Genomic DNA, 21,882 nt, shown 5'->3' with positions numbered 1-21,882 from the left:
CCATACGGCTCTGTTGTGTGGTAAAATGTCAGGGTGAAAGAATGTTAGTTGTCCGAAGTCTCAAGGCCCTCCTGATGCTCTTCCCAGGATGCTCTTCCATGCTCGCTGCCCACAGATCAAAACCAAATCCTCAGGTAAACCTACGGGATCTGTTCCAAGAGTGATTTGTGGTGTTGCACCACGGGGAGTGACTGGCATACATCCTTGTAGGGGACACGTCAAACCCTAAACTATTTATATACCAACATGTTGTGAAATTTGGATAAAAGCAAATAGGTACCAGTAAGGTTCCCATGATGTCTAATTCCTGTGGTTCAAGGGGCAATGCAGGAAAATCATTAAACTTATACAATTTATCACGGTACCATGTAGCTTTTTCCCAGGCAGTCTGTCTCCAACTTTCCCGACACCACCACAATGGCTGCATAACTCCTGGCTTGGTGCAATTGCTTCTAACAGTTTCGTTATATAAGTTACCTAAATATTGTTCTGTTGCTGGTACTCCTACTAAGCATGTACGAAAAGGATCTGTTGGTGTGGATAAAGAAGTACAGAAGATAGCTGCATGGGTTAAGTTCACTAAGGTAAGCCATACGTTTTCTTGCTGAATCAGGCCTCTGCCGACGGGCCACCCAGAGACTCCAAGGAGAAGGTAACAAGGTCGTACACATCTTGACGGTATCCATTTCACTTGAGAACCTGCAGAGACACAAGCAGAGCCCCTTCTCCAGGTTATTAGATCAACAGATCCTGACCATTTGTTAGACACGGGCCTCTGAGTCAGAGAGGCTGGCTTCGTGCCTCTGGAGAAGTGCCATGGATGAAGAAATTCCTTGACAAACATGGTTATCACAGATCAAATGCTCAATGCGCAGGAGGTTCTTGAGATGAACTGGAAATAATTTCTGAAGAGACATGGGTAACTTATTACTGCTGACAGAAAAATGATTGAATCTGCTTCTCCAGTGCCACTTTCATCTCCTGGTTCGTCATGCTGTAGATTACGGGGTTCACTGCTGGAGGCAACACTGAGTACAGAAAAGATACCACCAGGTCCAGGCTTGGGGACGAGATGGAGGGGGGCTTCAGGTAGGAAAACATGGAAGTGCTGATAAACAATGAGACCACAACCAGGTGAGGGAGGCACGTGGAAAAGGCTTTGTGCCGTCCCTGCTCAGAGGGGATCCTCAGCACGGCCCTCAAGATCTGCACATAGGACAGTATGATGAATAGAAAACACCCAAATCCTAAAGAGACACTAACCACAATAAGCCCAGCTTCCCTAAAATAGGTGTCTGAGCAGGAGAGCTTGAGGATCTGGGGAATTTCACAGAAGAACTGGTCCACAGCATTGCCCTTGCAGAGCGGCAGTGAAAATGTATTGACCGTGTGCAGCAGAGCATTGAGAAACCCACTGGCCCAGGCAGCTGCTGCCATGTGGACACAAGCTCTGCTGCCCAGGAGGGTCCCGTAGTGCAGGGGTTTGCAGATGGCAACATAGCGGTCATAGGACATGATGGTGAGAAGAGAAAGCTCTGCTCCAAAGAAGAAGACGACCATTAAAACTTGAGCAGTGCATTCTTGATAGGAGATGGCCCTGGTGTCCCAGAGGGAATTGGCCATGGACTTGGGGACAGTGGTGGAGATGAAGCCCAGGTCGAGCATGGAGAGGTTGAGGAGGAAGAAGTACATGGGGGTGTGGAGGTGCTGGTCCCAGGCTACGGTGGTGATGATGAGGCCGTTGCCCAGGAGGGCAGCCAGGTAGATGCCCAGGAAGAGCCAGAACTGCAAGAGCTGCAGCTCCCGTGTGTCTGTGAACGCCAGGAGGAGGAACTGGGTGATGGAGCTGCTGTTAGACGTGCTGCCTCTGGGCATGAGGACAATGTCATAGGAGAAAAAGACAATGACAAGCTACAAAAGAATTCTCTGAGCAAAATCAAAGCCATTTCCCGTAGAAGCCCCACTGTCACACACAGACACTTTTCTTTTTCCTGGAGACCGCCTTCAGCTTTGTAGCTGGAGCCCTGGTTGGTGCTTGATAAGCATCTGATGAAGAACTGGCCCTCTACCATGGGCTCCTGATAAGTCAGCCTGACTCTAAAGAAGTGGGCAGGGGAGGTGGCCAGTCCTGGTGTCCAACCTTGTCAAGTGCAAACCACTGCTAATGCTCACAGGCCTGTCAGCATCTGCACTCCCAGTGATACGATACGGGAATGGTAAGGGCAGTTTCAGAGTTCTAGGATTTTATAGCTTCCACCCAATTTCACCTTGAGAGGGTTCTTGGGTATCAGAAACCCTTAGCGTTTCTGCTACACTGGGGGAGAACAGCATGAGTCCTGTGGTGCAAGACGTTGTCTGTGGTTAGTGCACAGTGAGACGAGCTGGTCTGTCCCTCTGTCTTGCTCCCAGCTGCCCTGGGCTGGCACCTTTCTGAGATGGAGGCTGATCACACTCCCATGTTACCCTGAAAAGCCACCAGGCACTGCTGAGAGCAGAGGGATCCACCTCAGACCATGACATGTCTCACCCTTTGCTAAGGTCTCAGCATCCCAGGTTTAGCCCAGGACACACATGGCTCATCTCACAAACCCAACAGCATTTTCTCTGTTGCAGTATCTCTGTGATTGTCCTTGGGGTTTCAGATAACACAAGGATTCTGTGGGACAGATTTTTATCCCGGAGTGAAGCTCACAGCTTGGAAGGAAGCCTCAAGGATACAGCCAGGAGTCCTAATGATGGCATTTGATTCAGGGAGATTCAGCTCATTCCCCAGCCCCACAGACTGCTTTGTTCACAGACCCACAGGTCAGAGCAAAGCTGGGACACGGGTTCCCATGGACGCACCTGCAGGAAAGGACCCACAAGGTCAGGCTGTGACTCTGCAGCTGAAACTGCCATCCCCAGAGAGCCTGACAGCAAGAACAGGATCACAGCAACAGAACACAGAGCAGTGGAGCAAGAAGAACAATGCGGTGAGGGTGGGTGTGCGAGAGGCCAGGGCAGGGGCAGCCGGGCACTCAGACAGCGTCACCCTTCCCCAGCTGTGCAGCCACCTCCCAGACACCAACCTTGCCGGGCAGCTGCTCTCAGCCCCTGTGCTCTGCAGAAGAACTGGAGCTCTGGCTGCACAGGAGCTGCTTCATGCCTTGGAGCCCCCGGCCCTGAGGGCAGAGGCTTTGCTGGGGGGGGAGAGGGGGCGAGGGGGCTGCTCACAGGAGGGATCTGCACTGCAGGGGATCAAAGTGAGTTTTCAGAATTCTCCCTCCCTGTGGTGAACACTCCCTCGGGACACTCCTACAACATTTCTTGTTTTAGTTTCCTTTCCTTCCCGTATCACAACCCTGCATTCTGGAGATTCCCCCCCTGGGAGATTTTTTCCTGTGTCCTGTTTTTTCCCTGTCAGTGCTCACAGACCCCATCCCACAGCCTGTGCACTCACCCTGGCCCTACAGAAGCCTGCCTGTTTGCAGGGCACTGCCTGGGCACATACTCCTGTTTGCAGGTCGGAAAAAAGAACATGCCAGATGTTTTGCCTGATAGCCAGCCAAGGTAATGCTGGATTCCCACAGGCTGGGGACTGGCTGAAGGCACATCAGGAGCCTCCTGGCAATCCTACTGATCATCCATAGTTACAGTTCAGGAGTCACAAGGACTTGTTTAAAATTAAGAACTCCTTTTCCATTTATGTCTTGCCATTTCCAAAGAGCAGGAAATCTAAAACACAGACTCAGGAAAGTTTCTTATATTGGTGTTAACACTTGTCTTGACCTCCTTTATGAAACCTGCTGTTGGAAATATTGTGGGAGTGAGCTGAAGCTCTGAGCAGCCTGGACCAACAAAATATCCCTCAACAGCAGAAGGACCCTTCTATGAAGGCATCACTTCTTACACCCACAGCTTCTCCCCACAGCACCGTGGGGATCTCCCTGGGCAGGCTGAGCGCTGACCCTGGCAGGCGGCAGAGTCCCTGCCCGGCACAGCCCTGGGGTGCAGGGACGCTGCTCTGCAGGACAGCCCTGGGCACCCCTGCCTGCACATTTACATTTACACCCCACAGCCATCCTTGGGAGAAGGCAGCATTCACATCTTGTCCCTCTGACAGTGCAGGAGGTGATCCCTGCTCTGCAGCACATCCTTTGCCTCTGCATCAGAGTATCTCTGGGAGTTGTACTTACATCTCTTGCAGGCTCCGCAATGTGACAGTTTTCAGAGATTCTACCATGATTTGCAAATGCAATGCCCTGCAGCCACAGACTCAATATCTGTGAAGATTTATCTCCCAGTGAGCTCTCAGCATTCTCCCACCCCAGACTGTGTTTCCTCTCTCTGTGCCTGTCTCCTGTGCCCTCGGTGCTGCAGGCAGAGCCCTCAGCCTCGCTGCGTGTGCAGAGGAGCTGCTCCTGGGCAGAGCTGTCTCTCTGCAGCGCTGCCGCTTCCATGAGCTCCCTGTGTCCCAGGAGCCCGGCCCAGCTCAGCAGCACAGGAGCAGCCCATGATGTCCCTTTCTCTGTTCCCTCTGGGCTCCCTCCAGGTGTCCCTGGGGCTTCAGGGGCACATCCTTTCAAACAACCTGAAGTAATCAGTGATGTTGATTCTCTCTCCTCTGCAGACACTTCTTTCCAGCATTGTATTCTTCGTATTAAAAAATAAATTGGCAAGAAAAGAATGTTTTCTTGTCCCATCATTAGACAGAACACCAGGGATGTTACAGCAAAGGATCTAATTTCTTCAAGCTGGGGGAGGAATGTCTTCAGTTGAATGAATTTAGACATTTTATTCTGCTTTTATACTCCTAGGTCTAGAGAGACATTCAACAATCTTTTAACCATGTCATGTCTGTGCTCTGAAACAAAACCTTTGCACACATGGGGTCTTGCACACTTGGTACCAGGTTTCCTTATGGTGAGTGAGAGCTGGGCTGGTGCCACAGCTGGGGTGGTTCAGCCCAAATGTGAAGGCAATGCCCTCAGCCAGGGACCTGACTGGATTTGCTGGAGCCATCAGTGTTAGAGACAGAGCTGTTACATGGATGGAATAAACTGCCAAGGTAGGGTGCTCAGAAGGGAACTCAGAACTCCAGTCTCTGCTGCACTGTAAGGCCTGATGCCCCATCCATAAGTACATATCTAAGAAGTTCAGATAAAGAGTGGTCTTTCAAAATTCAACCTTTTTGTTCCCAGGTGACATGGACATTTCTCATGTGCCTCTCCAGAGAGTGACAGAGCCTGGATCCCTTTTTCAGGAGAAACTCTTCGCTGGAAAGACGCAGCTATGGGGTGACTCAACAAGGTTTTATTGCATTTATTTCGACATCATCAGATCTTATATAGTTGGTGCTTTTCTGTGATAGCTCCTTCTGCACAGGTGATCATTAAAAGACAACCATTTCATAAGAGATGGATACAAAGGCCCTGTCATGACCAAGAAAGCTCACCATGAGCTCTGGAGGGAGCGAGGAAGATTATAACCAAGCACCAGGAAGAACCAATAAGTTCAAGGCCTCTTCTGAAGAGTAAGAGGCCCTGAGCAGCCGTGACTGGCCATGTGTAGGAGTGAGAGAGAGCGTCAGGGGATGTGAGGTAGAAAAGGGTGATGGCTGATTACTTCAGCAAATCTTTACAACCATGTCTGAGTCCACAAGTGGAATGTGGTAATGTCTGTCGTGGTTGAGACGGACAAACGACATGGACCAAATTCTTTCAAGATGAAAGTAATAGGTGCCATTTATCGCTACAAGTGCATTTTTATACAGTTCTACCAGTTCATGTGTCTTTTCACTATTGGTTACAAGTTACAGCACTAACATCTCATTGGTTAATTTTTCTATCATCCATGTTATTCTTCTATCCCCTTCTCTCTCACGGGTACATCTCTCCTCTCTCCGGATACTCCTTTACTCCCATCCTTCTCAAGGGTAGATCTTAATATCTCAAGGCTGATCTCTACTCCCATATTTTCTGTCAAGGATTCCACAGACCCGCTGCAGTTTCCCACAAATGTCTACGGGTGGAGGGGGAATAGGAGGAAGCGGTTTTGGAGGGTTATGGAAAGAAGGCAGGCTTCTCTTGGGCTAATCATATATGGTAGTGACATCAATATGCTGTGGGCATGGCTGTGCCTGGGAGATCGGGCATGGCAGCTGCTGGGGCTCGCAATGCTCAGTCATGGCCTATGAGCTGACCTCATTCTGCTCCTCTCTCACAGTCCCTACACTTCGATGGTCCTCAGGAATCCTCCATGACACTGGAAGAGAAATGACCCTTCTGGAGCATTGGCCCATTACTGGAGGACAAGGGTGAAAGGTTTGTGAGACACATGGGAGTGCAGGAAGAGAGTGGTCTATGTGTGGCAGTAAATGTGTTAAAGGCAAGAAAAAGACCTGAAGACCATGTGCTGGTCATGCTAATGTGGAATAGGCTGATTTTTGTGTGTGTGTTCTTGTTGTTGTTGTTTGTTTGTTTTTTGTTGTTTTTTGTTTTTTTGTTTTTTTGTTTTTTTTTTTTAATGTATTTATTTTAGGACAGCAGAAGAAGGAACATGTGCATTTCAGTTCTGGGGCATGGATCCAAATTGAGGATTCAAGCAAGTTTGGGACTGGGACAGCTTAGGTGATTGAGGACCATTGTCAGGTCTATGAAAGAAGCTGGATGGGCTTTGGGGTCCTCACAGGCATTGCCAGCTCCTCAGAAAAACAGAGCCTTGTGGTTAAAGTGACAGCACTTGGCATCAAACCCACACCCAAAACACAGATACACTCACACTGACAACAGGCAGAGCCTTGAGAAACATTTGACTGAAAGGGTCTCCTTTGCCAGACCCTGGGAGTCAGGGCTTGGACTTTCTGATGATAAACCACCATGAAGGGATGACATGGCATCAGAGCCACCTCTGCATCCATCACCTTTACCACCTGTAACCAGTGCCTGAGTTTTTGCTTCACCAGCCTCCAGGGACAGAGACTGTTGGTTTCCTTCACAGCTGTGTCAGCGATGGCCCTTTGTGGGGCTCCAAACACCCTCAGAAACTTGAGTTTGTTTCTGCCTTTCAATTCATTGGAGGTTTGTTCATGTTTTCAGTATCTGCAGTCGGTATCATGGCAGCAGAGTGCTCATTAACATCCAAAATACCCTTACAAGCCAAGGCTCTCTGCTGCATTTTCCTAAAGGCTTCAAGTCTGGTGTGGATGATTAGTGAGTTTTCAGGAATAGCCAAACAGAGAGCATTTCCATAATAAATAGCTATAAAGTCAAATTTATTCGATTTCCTTCCCCTTTCCCATGCCCTCACTTCCAGAACAGATGGTATCAGCGATATCTGATTCATACTGACCAGGACCGTCTCCTGATAAAGACCGAACATGTCAGAAAAGTGGGTGTCTGAAGCACCAGGTGAGTGAGGAGACAGGCCAGGATACCTCAAGAGGAGTCACACTACTCTGGACCAAGAGATGCGTGTTCCTGGGAATCTCGGGTGCCACAGCACAGCGATACTTGTGTTCAGGGAGCTGGTCAAATGACCCATCTCCTTTTCTGTAACGGTGTCTGAGTTTGCGCAGGGAACCCCTGACTTGAGGGGTCACTCCTGTTTTTTCTCCTGACTCCTGCCTTCCAGAACAAAGTCCCAGGTGACCTTCCTGGTGAAGATGGAGGCAAGGAAGCCACATAGTGTGTCCATCCTGCCTCTTTCTACTCTTACAAAGTGCAGTAGCAGGCCCAGGTTAGCCCTGCTTATTCTTTTACTGCAAATGAAGCAGTTCCAGCTCATCTTGCTGCCCTCACCCTCCTCTGCAGGTGCCACGCTCAGGAAAGCTTAGGCATCATCCTTACATCCATGGGCAACATTTCTAATTTCTTCCTTTTCAGGTTCCCCCGCTTCCACCTCCTGTGTGCTGCCTTTTTGCCCTGGAGCTCCATCAGATCAGATGAGCAACCTCACAAGATAAATGCTGCTTTTCATGGGTACTTGGAGAGATCATTCTTGTGCTTGGAGCAGGCTGTCCTGTAAGGCCTATCAAATTTCCTGAGCTCCTTCAACCTTCAGACCTACTTCCATGTCACCAACTTGGCTGCCATTCTCCAGTATGTCAAAGTCTTCTCCTCTGGAGCCCACCAGCCTGTGCTCTGCTACTGGCCTTCCTCCCTTCCGTCTGGTGCCTGAGACTGCACTGTTTCATGGTCACAGCAGCCAAGGTGGACACTGTTGTTCACGTCCCTCACCAGCTCTTCCTTGTTTGCCAGTAACAGATCCCTTTGAGCATCTCCCTTGTTGGCCCACCAGGCAGTCATGTCAAGAAGTTGGCCCAAGATCCTCTGGACTGTTGGCACCTGCTGCTTTACCTGGCCAGTGAATGTCAGAGCAATTACAGTTCCCCATAGGAACCTGCTCATTGACAGGAGACATCCTCAGGTTACTGACAGAAGATCGTTTCCATTTGTTCTCCATGACCAAGTAGTTTGTAACATCCAACACGTTGTCACCCTGTACTGGATTTACATAGACTTGGAACTGGGGGTGAGTGTGGGTGTGCTACAGTTGTCGCCTGTCTGAGAAGACAACAGGACTTTGACTGACATCAGACAGAACCGATTTCAGCTGGCTCCAAGATGAACCCACTCCTTGCCAAATCTGAGCCACTCAGGGATGTTGGCAGCACCTCTGTGATATTGTATTTGAGAAAGGGTGAAAAATGCTGCACACCAGCATGTGGGAGAGAGGAGAGAGGAAATGTGAGAGACAAAATGCTGCAGACACCAAGGTCATATCCCATAGGACCCAAGTAGGTCCCTCAGCAGGCCAAAGCTTGCTCTCCTGAAATCCTGCTCTTTGCCTTGTTATCATCTTCCAGGAGCCTCAACTCTACCTTCTTGTCCCTGACTTGCATCCCTGACCAACTCTTTCTGGCTTGTAAGTCTGAAGTTCCACAGGGCACCTCATCTCATTGACTCTTCAGTCAACCACATCAGGAAGTTCTCACCAATGAACTCCAAAACCCTCCTGGATGGCTGGTACCTTGCAGGTATTGGGATATCTTAGGTCTGCCATGAGGACAGAGCCCTGGAAATGTGAGACTTATTTCATTTGTCTGAAGGAGGCCTCATCTAATTCCTCTTCCTGATCAATGAGGCAGTAGCTGATGTCCACCCACCACAACATTGCCCATGTTGTTCTGCCCTCTCATGCTGTCTCCTCAGCTTTCAGCTCATATTATCTGTCCCCAGGCAGAGCTCCACGCATTCCTGCTGCTCTCCCACAGGAAGGGAGGCTTCCCCTCTGGCTCCAGACCTCTGGTATTATGAGAACCAGACCCACAAGACCCCGCAGTTTCTCCAGGATGTGGTATTCATAGTGTCCTGTAACTCCTCGTGCTGTTATCTTGGGAGAGACACCCTTATCAGCATAAGCCATCTGCATGCAAATATTAACAGCTGAGCAAATGGAGTTTCTGTCCAGGGAGAGTACAGACTTTGAGAAAATCTGGGATTTACCCATCAGAAAGGTCTGTAGAATTACAACCTGAGGAGAAGGGCCTGGGCACTGCAAAGGCTGCCACACACGTCAGTGGTGCACTCACCATGAACAAGGCAGCTGCACATGGGGCCGCATTAGGAGGAGCGTGGGCACCCAGACACCAGGAGTTCTCATCCCATTCGGTTCAGCACTGGTGTGACCCCACACATACGGGTGTGTGCCAGTGTGCAGCTTCCCAGTTTGGAGAAGTATGGAGAAACCAGAGCGTGCAGGGCTCTGCCAGGCAGGGTTTGGGACATAGTACACATAGCGTGGGATGCTGAGGGACCTGGGCTGCTTTGGCTGAACAGCACTGGGGAGGATGCAGCAGTGTAGGAGTAGCCTAAGAGCACCTGAAGGGTGGTTTCAGAGATGGTGGAAGTTTTCTTCACAGTAGGAAAGAGCTTGAGAAAGAAATAATGGCACAAAGTACAGCTTGGGGAGGTCCAGGCTGGACATGAAGAGAAAGGAATGTGACTGGAACGGCAGTGCTGTGGTGGAGCTGGTCACCCAGAGGGAGTCAGCATCAGCCCAAGGCTTTGTGCTTCAAGGAACAGTTGGAGAGGATGAAGAGATTTCAGCAAAGGAAGGAAGATGCTCGGACAAGAGCAAGGTGGGGTAGCAGGGGGGATGTCTCCAGCCAGCAGGGAAAGAGGTTCAGGTGATGCCACAGCATAGGACAGGCTGTCGTGGAGATGATCAAGGGACGTAAAAGGGCTGAAAGCCCCCACCAGGCATGAGCTCCTTCTCCCCTCCATGAGCACCTCCACACCTCCATGTACTTCTTCCTCCTCACCTCTCCCTCCTAGACTTGGGCTCCATCTCCACCATTGTCCCCAGATCCATGGCCAATTCCCTTTGGGACACCAGGACTATCTCCTATCGAGGATGTGCTACACAGATCTTTTTTTTTCTCTCCTTGGTCTCTCTTGAGTATTCCCTTCTCACCATCATGTCCTATGACCGCTACGTTGCCGTCTGCAAACGCCTGCACTACAGGACCCTCCTGGGCAGCAGAGCTTGTGTCCACACAGCAGCAGCTGCCTGGGGCAGTGGGTTTCTCAACTGTTTTCTACACATGGTCAATACATTTTCACTGCCACTGTGCAAGGGCAATGCTGTGGACCAGTTCTTCTGTGAAATCCCAGATCACCCTTACTGACTTCTCCTCTCCTCCACATTCACACAGGCTAACTCAACTTGTTGCCAATCTCATTGAGAAACTCCATATATCTGAAATTCTTCTTCACACAGGGGCATCCTCCTCTCCTCATCCTCCTTGCTACACCCTCCAGCAGAGCCTGTATCCCTCCGTTGCAGCACCCCAGAAAAACAAGCTGTCCCACCACATATCACTTAATCCAAAAATGTCACAGTGCTGTGACAGGACAAGGGACACCTCCTGGCAGTACACATTTTGGCCACAGTACCTTAGCTGTTGCACCATGAAAGAGTGTTGTCTTGGAAGCTCACTCAATGCCACACCACCTGGGGTTCCCACCATCTAAAGGGACGTGAGATTGTCTTTATGACTCCTCTTATAGTGCTAGACCTAAAGAACAACATTTCAAATACCTCACAGAGTCTGAGGGCCTTTCTTACCAGGATCATAACAGACCAGCACCTCCTCGGGAAAAGCATTCTCTCAGCACTCTTGGATGCAAACCCTCTGGTCCCGAGGTCTGGTAAGGGTGCAGTTTGCTTATGTAACCCCTGGCTTTATCCCCATGCACCACTGGTTGTTCTACTCCAGAGTCCTGCCTGAAAGCACAAAGGCCTGGAAGACCTTGCTGGTGGTAACTGAGGCAAAGACATGAAGTACCTTGGATTTACCTACACCTAGTCTTACTAAATTTAGTAGTGGTCTCACAGAATTTAGGATTCTTCTTTAGGTGTTGTTGAAGTAGCAACAGCTTATATGGGTGCCCTGGAATTCCTCTTTGAGTTTCAACTGAGTTTTGATATGAACCATCACTGTACTTGAGGATGCTGACCTTGCAGACAAGATGGATCCAGGCACACTGTTAAAGTATTTGGTCTTTTCATTGATTGTATCATCAGGAGAGTGAGTAAAGATTCCTGTGTGATCTGCTGCTTGTTTGTGCAATGCCTGCAGCTGTTGGGTAGAGAAGAGACAGACCTTGCCTCTCTGATGTCTGATGCCTTGCACTGATTGCATCAACCAACAGCACACAGACAATAAATCCCACCCTGCAATGCTGTCTGGGGCAGTTGTGACACACCTGCCCTGAATGGGAATGGATTTCCTGGAGGTCCTGTGTGGTCCATGCTAGCCTTGGCATCTCATGTAGCTCTATGGGCCTGGATTTGAACATGAAATTGAATATTTGCCCTGAATTCAATGAGGCAATGTGGGGATGAACATGGGACAACTGCCAGTGTAGTCACTGGAGAGCTGGTAAATTCAGCTGATGGACAAGAGAGAGACTGAGCTGTCCTGATGGTATAGGACTGCAGTTGTTCATATGAAAATATTTATAAACTGTCGTGAACATAATGAGTAGGAAATGGTTCTTTTGGCCTTCATTGGGACATCAGCTGTCTTTTCACTTGGTCAAAGGAATTTCACACCAAGCTTCACATGTATCATGCCTAAGATATTACCCTGTCTTTATGAACTTCTCCATTATAGCTCGCAGTTACATGAACATACCATGCACCACGTCTGGACACTCAAATGTCACCAGGTATTTGCATCTGAACATCTCACTCCTGCCTTCCATTTCCATTAATTTGCACTGGAGTTGAGAAAAGAGGCTGACATGCCTATATTGTTTGTCTATTCCATGCCCACCTGAAAAGAGGAAGGAGGAATCCCACCTCCTGTGGGTTTGTGGCAGAGATGGGAGGGAGCTGAGTCTCCTTCAAATTCTGGGAATAGAAATACAGGTTGGGATTCCTCCATTGACTCTGCTGAATTCCTTCAATCAGCAGGGGTAAAGGAGAATCCTCCCTTTCTCTGTCTGTCTGTCCCATGTAATAATAAACCAAAAAAGGATGATATTTAGAGGTAACTTTGTCTCTGAGAGGGGAAATCACACTTCTAGAAATGTGTGTCTGGCCAGCTGAGAGAGGAAACAACAGTGATGACTTCAGACAGTTTCACAGCAGGTTCTTCCCCAGCGACACCTGGTGAGAGCCCAGAGGGGACAGAGAAAGTGCCCCCTTGTGCTGCTCCTGTGCTGCTGAGCTGGGCCGGGCTCCTGGCACAGGGAGCTCATGGCAGTGGCAGCGCTGCAGAGAGACAGCTCTGCCCAGGAGCAGCTCCTCTGCACACGCAGCGGGGATGAGGGCTCTGCCTGCAGCACCGAGGGCAGAGGAGCCAGGCACAGAGAGGTTAAAGGCAGTCTGGGATGGGAAGAAAGAGAGGAGCTCACTTGCAGAAATATCTTCACAACTCTTAGCATGGTAAGTCTCTTGCTCCAGGGCAATGCAGCAGTTCCTGGAAAGATGTTCTAAAGCTGGCATGTCCTACATCCTATGGGATCTGTCAGGAGCCTTGCCGTTTCTCCTCCAGCATGGAGCATGTAGTTGGAGGACAGCTTTTCTGCTGCACCTTCAGAAGGACAGGACGGCTGTTTTCTCCCATGGATAGCTACAGATTGCGAAGATGTGTGTGCACCCAGGGGTGCCCAGGGCTGTCCTGCAGAGCAGGGTCCATGCACCTCAGGGCTGTGCCGGGCAGGGACTCTGCCGCCTGCCAGAGTCAATGATCAGCCTGTGCTGGGAGATCCCAACAACACTGTGAGGACTCCTGGCAGAAGAAGGTCCTCCTGTTCTCAAGAGTGTGCTGTACAGATCAGGGCTGCTCAGAGATCCAGATCACGGCAGGACATTTCTGAGGGCACTTATCACAGGGAAGGTAAAGGCAGGGATTACTGAAATGCTAAGGAGCTTTTCTGAGTCCGTGTTTTCAATTTGCTTCTCTTGTGGAATGGGAGAAGAAAAAAGAAAAAGGAGCTCTCATGATTCAACAACTTATTGACACCACTGAGCTGTAAACTTAAGTGGCCTTCGGCCACTCCTCTACCTATGGACAGCACCAGCATCACCTTTGCTGGACCCACTGGTGTTGTTCTGACATGCCATTTTTCCAACCTACAAAAAGGAGCATGTGCCCAGGCAGAGCCCTGCAAACAGCCAGGTCTCTGTAGGGCCAGGGTGAGGGAACAGAATTTGGGATGGGATCTGAGGGTGCTGACAGAGAAAAGACATGGGACAGGGAAACACCTTCCAGGAGGACAAACTCCAGACAGCAGGGATATGATCTAGAAAGGAGAGGAAAACAAAACAAGAAATGCTGTAGGAGGGAGAACACAGAAAGCTCTGTATGATCCTCCTGCAGTGCAGATCCCTCCTGTGAGCAGCCCCCTCGCCTCCTCTCCCCCCCAGCAAAGCCTCTGCCCTCAGGGCCGGGGGCTCCAAGGCATGAAGCAGCTCCTGTGCAGCCAGAGCTCCAGTTCCTCTGCAGAGCACAGGGGCTGAGAGCAGCTGCCCGGCAAGGTTGGTGTCTGGGAGGTGGCTGCACAGCTGGGGAAGGGTGATGCTGTCTGAGTGCCCGGCTGCCCCTGCCCTGGCCTCTCTCACACCCACCCTCACTGCATTTTCCTTCTTGCTCCACTGCTCTGTGTTCTGTTGCTGTGATCCTGTTCTTGCTATCAGGCTCCCTGGGGATGGCAGTTTCAGCTGCAGAGTCACAGCCTGATCTTGTGGGTCCTTTCCTGCAGGTGCGTCCATGGGAACCCATGTCCCAGCTTTGCTCTGACCTGTGGGGCTGTGGGCAATGCAGTCTGTGGGGCTGGGGAATGAGCTGTGTCTCCCTGAATCAAATGCCATCATTCAGATATTAAGCTATCCTCTTGAGGCTTCCTTCCATTCTCCAGCATGACAACCTGTTCTATAGCATCTTTTTGTTATCTGAAAGCCCCATGGGGAAGTGCAGAGATGCTGTGACAGAGAAAATGGGGTTTGTGAAATAAGCTGTGTGTGTCCTGGGTTAAATGTGGGGTGCTGAGACTTTAGGAAAGGGTGAGACATGTTGTGGTCTGAGGTGGATCCCTCTGCTCTCATTAGTGCCTGGTGGTGTTTCACAATAACATAGGAGTGTGATCAGCCTCCATCCTGGATAAGTGCAAGCCCAGGGCAGCTGGAGCAAGACAGAAGTATAGATCAGCTCCCCTCTGCACTGAACCTCAGGTCTCCTCTGGTCTCACAGGACTCACTCTGTTCTTCCTGAGTGCAGCAGAAATGCTGAGGGTTTCTGACACCCAAGAACACCCCTCAGGGTGGGAGGGGAGAGGGAGCTGTAGAAAACCAAACATCTCAAACTACCTTCTGCCATCTCAGTTTCTCAGTCCTGGGAGTGCAGATGCTGACAGCCCCTTCTGCACCAGGAGCGGTTCCATCTGCCAAAGCTGAACCCAGGACTGTCCCCTGCCCCGTTCCCATGCCCCCTGCTGCAGAGCAGGGTGACTCCTCGGCAGCCAACGGGCACAGGCCCTGCTCCTCACGGCACCTCCAGCCAGCACCACCCAGGGCTCAGACACGGAGCTGAAGGAAGGTCTGGGAAAGGACAAGGAGGTGTGGAGCAGAGGGAGAATGAATGAAAAACGGCTTTGATTTTGCTCAGTGCTCCTCTAACTTGTCACTCTCTTTTCCTCTTATGACAGTGCTCCATACTAGGGAGATTAAATGTCCAACTGCAGCTCCATAAACGAGTTCCTCCTCCTGGAATTCACAGACACACGGGAGCTGCAGCTCTTGCACTTCTGGCTCTTCCTGGGCATCTACCTGGCTGCCCTCCTGGGCAACGGCCTCATCATTCTAACCATAGCCTGGGACCAGCACCTCCACACCCCCATGTACTTCTTCCTCCTCAACCTCTCCCTCCTTGACCTGGGCTTCATCTCCACCATTGTCCCCAAATCCATGGCCAATTCCCTGTGGGACAGAAGGGTCATTTCTTATGCAGGATGTGCAGCCCAGCTCTTTCTGTTTGTATTTTTCATTTCCTCAGAGACTTATCTGCTCACCATCATGTCCTATGACCGCTACGTTGCCATCTGCAAACCCCTGCACTACGGGACCCTCCTGGGCAGCAGAGCTTGTGTCCACATGGCAGCAGCTGCCTGGGCCAGTGGGTTTCTCAATGCTCTGCTGCACACGGCCAATACATTTTCACTGCTGCTCTGCAAGGGCAATGCTGTGGACCAGTTCTTCTGTGAAATCCCCCAGATCCTCAAGCTCTCCTGCTCACACTCCTACCTCAGGGAAGTTGGGCTTCTTGTGTTTAGTTCCTGTTTAGTTTTCATATGTTTTGTTTTCATTGTGGTGTCCTATGTGCAGATCTTCGGGGCTGTGCTGAGGATCCCCTCTGAGCAGGGACGGCACAAAGCCTTTTCCACGTGCCTCCCTCACCTGGCCGTGGTCTCTCTGTTTATCAGCACTGGTGTGTTTTCTCACCTGAAACCCCCCTCCATCTCCTGCCCCTCCGTGGATCTGGTGCTGGCTGTTCTATACTCAGTGGTGGTTCCAGCAGTGAACCCCCTCATCTACAGCATGAGGAACCAGAAGCTCAAGGATGCCCTGTGGAAAGTGATGATTGTTCATTTTTCAGAAGCAGTAATGAACTGATATCTTCTCTGTGCATATCACTCATAGTGTAACTCAATATGCACTCAGCCTAGTTTTGGTAGGTTGCTTGGTTGGTTTCTTTGCTTTTTAGCTTTTCTTGGTTGTATTAATGCTGTCGACAAAAAATGAAATCGTTCTTTATCCCATTTCTGTGTCAGTATCTACCTGTCTTGTGTGACCCACAGACTTTGTATAAATAAGAAGGTGTTCATTCTGTGTGTTCAAACAAAAAAAAGGACCCTGCACGGACTTGTTTGTCCAAGATCCTCTCTCCGAGATCTCTGGAGCTGCAGAAGCCAAGTGTGTGTGCTGAGATGGAGAGACCAGTAGCAAACCTGAGCAGGGTCTACATCCCATCCTTACCAGCATGACCCTGCAGACCCACCCATGGCCCTGGGCACCACAGCCCACTTGCTCTGCAGAGCAGAGATGCCAGCTCAGGGCTGTGCAGAGCATGGGAAGGGGGTGCAGGAATGGCTGGCCGGGTCAGCCTAAATGAGGTCTCTTGGGAGAAGGCTCTGTGGGGCGATGGGATGTTCCAGGAGAAGAACAGGGCACTGTGTGTGTGCAAACATGGAAAGAGAAACTCTTTGCTGCCATGGGCAGCTCGGGGCAGGCTGCCCTGTCACTGCTGCAGCAGGACCTTCCTGAGGATTCTCTACGTCAATTCTCTCATGCTGTCCTAGGGTGCAAGTTTGGCACCTGAGGTTGCCAACTACCTGGTCTGAAGATCTCATCAGCATGCTGGCTGGATTAACATTCTCATTGGCCTCCACTTCCTGCTGTTGGACCAAATGCCATCAGCTATTCCTGCGCGTTCCATGAAGGCCCGTGGGACAATCATTCACAAGGTCACTTCATGTTGCCAGCAACATCCCATGGGAGACCACCTGAATGCAGCACTGGGGTGTGCTTCCTTGAAGTGAGGTCCCCATGTCCATTCCTTATGATGTGGGACATGAGGATGGCCATACAGAGGGATCTGGACCAGCTGGATCATTGGACTGCGGCCAATTGTATGACACTGAACAAGGCCAAGTGCCAAGTCCTGCACTTGGGTCACAACAACCCCAGGAATGCTACAGGCTCGGGGAAGAGTGGCTGGAAAGCTGCCTGGCAGAGAGGGATCTGGGTGTGTTGATTGACAGGCGGCTGAATATCAGCCAGCATGTGCCCAGGTGGCCACCAGCATCTTGGTTTGTATCAGGAACAGTGTGGCCAGCTGGAATAGAGAAGTGATCATGCCACCATACTCGGCATTGGTGAGGTCCCACCTTGAATCCTGTGTTCAGTTTTGGGCCCCTCATTATAAGAAGGACATCGAAATACTAGAGAGAGTGCAGAGGAGGCGACAAAGCTGGTGAGGGGCTGGAGCACAAGTGTGATGAGGAGCAGTTGAGGAAACTGGGGCTGTTCAGCCTGGAGAAAAAGGAGGCTGAGGGGAGACCTTCTCACTTTCTACAAATACATGAAAGGAGGTTGGAACATGGAGGATGTTGGTCTCTTCTCCCAAGTAAAAAGTGATAGGACAAGAGGAAATGTCTCCTCATCTGCCTCTTTTTTTTTTTTTTATTTTTTTTTTTTCTTGTTCCTCCACCTACTCTGTCTTCCAAAACCTCTCCAAGGGAAAAATTCCTTGAATCACAGAGTAACTCAGGTTTGAAGAGAACCCTGAATATCAGATGAGGTTGTTCAAGGTCTCTGCCCAGGTTTGCACCATCCACAAAGGAGCTGAAGGTTTACTCCGTCACATCATACAGGGGGAGAATAGAGACATTCAACAGTGTTGGCCCAAGTGCTGGTCACTGAGGGACTCCACTGGTAACTGCTGACATTTGGGCTTCATCATCCAACCAACTTTCCAACCAAAATCCACTTCTTTAGCCCAGAGAGCACCAGTAACATTATAAGGACACCACAGAAAACAATGTCTGACAACTTGGAAAATTCCATGTGCACAACATACCTTTCTTTCCCCTGCCCATTTTTGTTCAGCAATCCCTTTTTTGTTTTCCAAGTGCCTAGACATGGCTGCAGGAGGACATGTCCCATCCCCTTCCCAGGGACAGAGAGAGAGGACAGAGAGGTCCTCCTTTCCCTCTACTCCGCCCTGGTGAGACCGCATCTGGAATATTGTGTCCAGTTGTGGCCCCTCAGTTCCAGCAGGACAGGGAACTGCTGGAGGGGGTCCAGCGTAGGGCAACAAAGATGATTAAGGGAGTGGAGCATCTCCCTTATGAAGAAAGGCTGAGGGAGCTGGGGCTCTTTAGTTTGGAGAAGAGGAGACTAAGGGGGGACCTTATTAATGTTTGTAAATATATAAAGGATGAGTGCCATGAGGATGGAGCCAGGCTCTTCTCGGTGGCAAACAATGATAGGACAAGGGGTAATGGGATCAAGCTGGAACACAAGAGGTTCCACTTAAATTTGAGAAAAAACTTCTTCTCAGTAAGGGTGACAGAGCACTGGAACAGGCTGCCCAGGGGGGTTGTGGAGTCTCCTTCTCTGCAGACATTCAAACCCACCTGGACATGTTCCTGTGCGACCTCACCCAGGTGTTCCTGCTCCAGCAGGGGGATTGGACTGGATGATCTTTTGAGGTCCCTTCCAATCCCAAACATACTGTGATACTGTGATACTGTGACAGAGGTAGGCTGACCAACACGTAATTCTCACACTTTTCGTTCCTGCCCTTCTTGAAGACAGGTTTGACAACTACCTTCTTCAAGCAAGAACAGGATCACAACAGCAGGAACACAGAGCAGTGGAGCAAGAAGGAAAACGCGGTGAGGGTGGGTGTGAGAGAGGCCAGGGCAGGGGCGGCCGGGCACTCAGACAGCGTTACCCTTCCCCAGCTGTGCAGCCACCTCCCAGACACCAACCTTGCCGGGCAGCTGCTCTCAGCCCCTGTGCTCTGCAGAGGAACTGGAGCTCTGGCTGCACAGGAGCTGCTTCATGCCTTGGAGCCCCCGGCCCTGAGGGCAGAGGCTTTGCTGGGGGGAGAGGGGGCGAGGGGGCTGCTCAGAGGAGGGGTCTGCACTGCAGGAGGATCATACAGAGGTTTTTGTTTTTTTCCCTCCTACAGTTGTCCCAATGCCCTGAAGTCTCCCTTGATTGCCCTTAGATTTCCCATTGCAGTCTCATCACTACCCACTTAAAAAATTAGTAATGGATAATAATATGAGGGCCTTACTAGGGCATGAAATTTTCTCTTCAAAAGGTCTTTTAGATTGGTTCGTTCTGGTCGGTGGTTTGATAAGATTGGTGTATGCGTGTGATTTTTGGTAGGTTGGGTGAAATAGGTTTGGTTTACGTTATTTAGGTTGGTTTAAGTGTTTCCATTGATGTTGGTTTAGGTTACTTGGTTTGGGTTGGTTTAGTTGTTCCTAGGTAGGCTGTGTCAGGTAGTGTTGCTTTTAGGTTGGGTTGTTTCAAGATGTGTTGGTTTAGGTTTTTTGGTTTCGTTTCGTTTAGGTTGTTCGGTTTAGGGTTTCTTAGGGTAGGTTGTTTTAGGTAGATTGGCTTAGGTAGTTTGTTTTGGTTTAGGTTCTTTCTTTTAGCCAGTTTTTTTTTGTTTGTTTGTTTTATGTTGGTTGTTTTGGGTGGGTTCTTTTCTTTTAGGTAGGTTGTTTTGGTTTAGGCAGGTTGTGTGGGGCACCAGGGCCACCTTCATGCAGCAGGAGCAGCAGGCAGCCAAAATGGCCCAAAGAAGCCCTGTCAAGGGGCCATGATCAACACTGCAGAGGAAGCCAAAAAAAAAAAAAACCCTGGGGACACTTAATTTCCTGCATAAGAAAATAAAAGCCTTTCTCCCCCCAGCTGCAGGGCATGAAAGGCCATCTTGTTAGTGCTTGAGCAGCAGACACTCACTGAGCTCAGAGGGACCAGAGAAGCCCTGAGAAGTGGTCATGCTCAATGCTGCAGAGGAAGGCAAAACAACCCTGGGGACCAGTGCCAATCTGCCTGGGGGAAAATTCCTTCCCGACCTCAGGAATGGTGATTGGATATTCCCTAGGCAAGGCTTGGCTCCTCATCCCACAAGCTACTCACGCCTCCGAGGAGATTCCCAAGCCTTATTCTCCCTTGACCTGGAGCCATTTCAGGAGCTTCTGAGAGTTCCCAGATTCCTGTGACCTGATCGACCTCAGGGACAAGAGTCCTTCCTGTGCCTGTCAGGACCCCAGGGGATGATCCAGGTCACTGGGACCACTTGCAACGTCTCTGTATCCTATATATTATGCCTGCTGCCACGGGCTCTGCAGTGGATGAAGACAGTGAGCTCTGCAGTGCTCCTCAATAAGTCATTTCCTTGGTCTTGCCTCTGCTGTCCAGCTGAAAAGGGTTTCCACCCATGAGATGAGGCTTGCAGCAGAGAAGCTGCAGCAGCCTGGTCCAGCTGCTTCCCTTGGTCCCTTCAGCCCTGTCAAGTGATGCCACTGTCTCCTCCAGGACTTCCTCTGGGATGACTTGGGGCTGGCCCAGGCCAGTTCTGGCTGTGGGCACAGGAGGACGCTGCTGTTTCTCCTGCCCTGGAGCATTGTGATGCCTACATTGCCAGGTGGTGGCCCTGTGAGATGGGGGTGACCCCTGGATGCAGCCCTGCCCACCTCTGCCTCCCACACCGCCACCTTCCCCAGTACCCTTTGGAGGAGCCCTTGTGCTGCTGTCCCTGAGGGGTCCTATGCACAAGAGGCCCAGGGGACTGTCTCTGGCCTTAGTGGCCAGGCACTGGGCACAGCTGCTGGATGTCCCTGGTGCCTCCTTTGCCATTTGCATTGTTTGTAGGTTGTTGAAAGTGTGTTGTTTTAGTTGAGTTTAATTGTCTCAGGTTGGTTCTTTAAGGTTTGTGGTTCAGGCTATTTTGGTTTGGGTTTGCTGAGGGTTTTGGTTTTGGTTGGTTTAGGTTGTTTGAGGCTGGTTGAGACTGATTGGTTTCTTGAGGTGCATTGTTTGGAGTTGTTTTTTTTCAGCTGCTTTTTAAATGTTTTTCAGATTCTTTGTGCATTGTTCTACAAAACTGAAATAATATTCCAAAAGATACCAATACAAGTATTCTAAGTACCCAAAGATTTTGAAGGTACTGATGTTATTTGAATGAAGGAGGAAGCATCACAGGAGAAGGTAACAAAGCTGCCATTCTGTATTTCCTCCATGAAATTGTCTCAGATCAAGAAGTATAATTATTAATTGCCTCCACTAGTTGGTGCCAGATGTACAGTAATGGCTCTGGTATGAAGCTCAAATACCAGAGTAAACTCAAGGTCAGTTTTCTAATAACAGATTTCCCAGGGCAAACACCGCTAATCACTGCAGAGCACAGCAAGCTGATAACTCCAACACGCATCTTTGACATGTATAGCGAAACAGAAGTATAGTTCAGACAAAATTAACTCATATCAAGAACAGATTAATCAATATAGTGACCTGCAACTGTTAAGAGATATAAATTCCATAATATGCTCTACTGTAGCTGTTATTATCTCCAGTTGTTCTTATACCAGGTTGGGTACCAAAAAGTACTGTTGTCATTTAATACTAGCTGGCAATTACGGCCACACAATCGCTCACTCACTCCAAGTGGAATGGAGGAGAGAATCTGAAGGGAAAAAAACCTCATGGATTGAAAAAAGAACAGTTTATTAGAACAGTAAATGAAGAGAAAAATGATGATGATGATGATGATGATAACAATAATAGAATACACAAAACTAGTGATACACA

At 49.8% G+C, this 21,882-nt stretch overlaps 2 protein-coding genes across 2 annotated transcripts; one reads left to right on the top strand and one right to left on the bottom strand.

Moving 5' to 3' along the window:
• Positions 1-927: 927 nt before the first annotated feature.
• On the bottom strand, positions 928-1,875 carry LOC309441307 (olfactory receptor 14C36-like; the record flags this gene model as incomplete). Its single annotated transcript, XM_082055941.1, has 1 exon — positions 928-1,875. The coding sequence occupies one exon, from the start codon at positions 1,873-1,875 to the stop codon at positions 928-930; it is 948 nt and encodes a 315-aa protein (XP_081912067.1).
• A 13,344-nt stretch (positions 1,876-15,219) lies between these two features.
• On the top strand, positions 15,220-16,161 carry LOC309441306 (olfactory receptor 14J1-like; the record flags this gene model as incomplete). Its single annotated transcript, XM_082055940.1, has 1 exon — positions 15,220-16,161. The coding sequence occupies one exon, from the start codon at positions 15,220-15,222 to the stop codon at positions 16,159-16,161; it is 942 nt and encodes a 313-aa protein (XP_081912066.1).
• Positions 16,162-21,882: the final 5,721 nt, after the last annotated feature.

This window comes from Streptopelia decaocto (genome assembly GCF_964273445.1).
Source record: "Streptopelia decaocto genome assembly, chromosome: 6".
Taxonomy (NCBI): Eukaryota; Metazoa; Chordata; class Aves; order Columbiformes; family Columbidae; genus Streptopelia; species Streptopelia decaocto.
The sequence above is the reverse complement of the archived record's forward strand: the minus strand, read 5'-3'. Positions and strand labels throughout refer to the sequence as shown.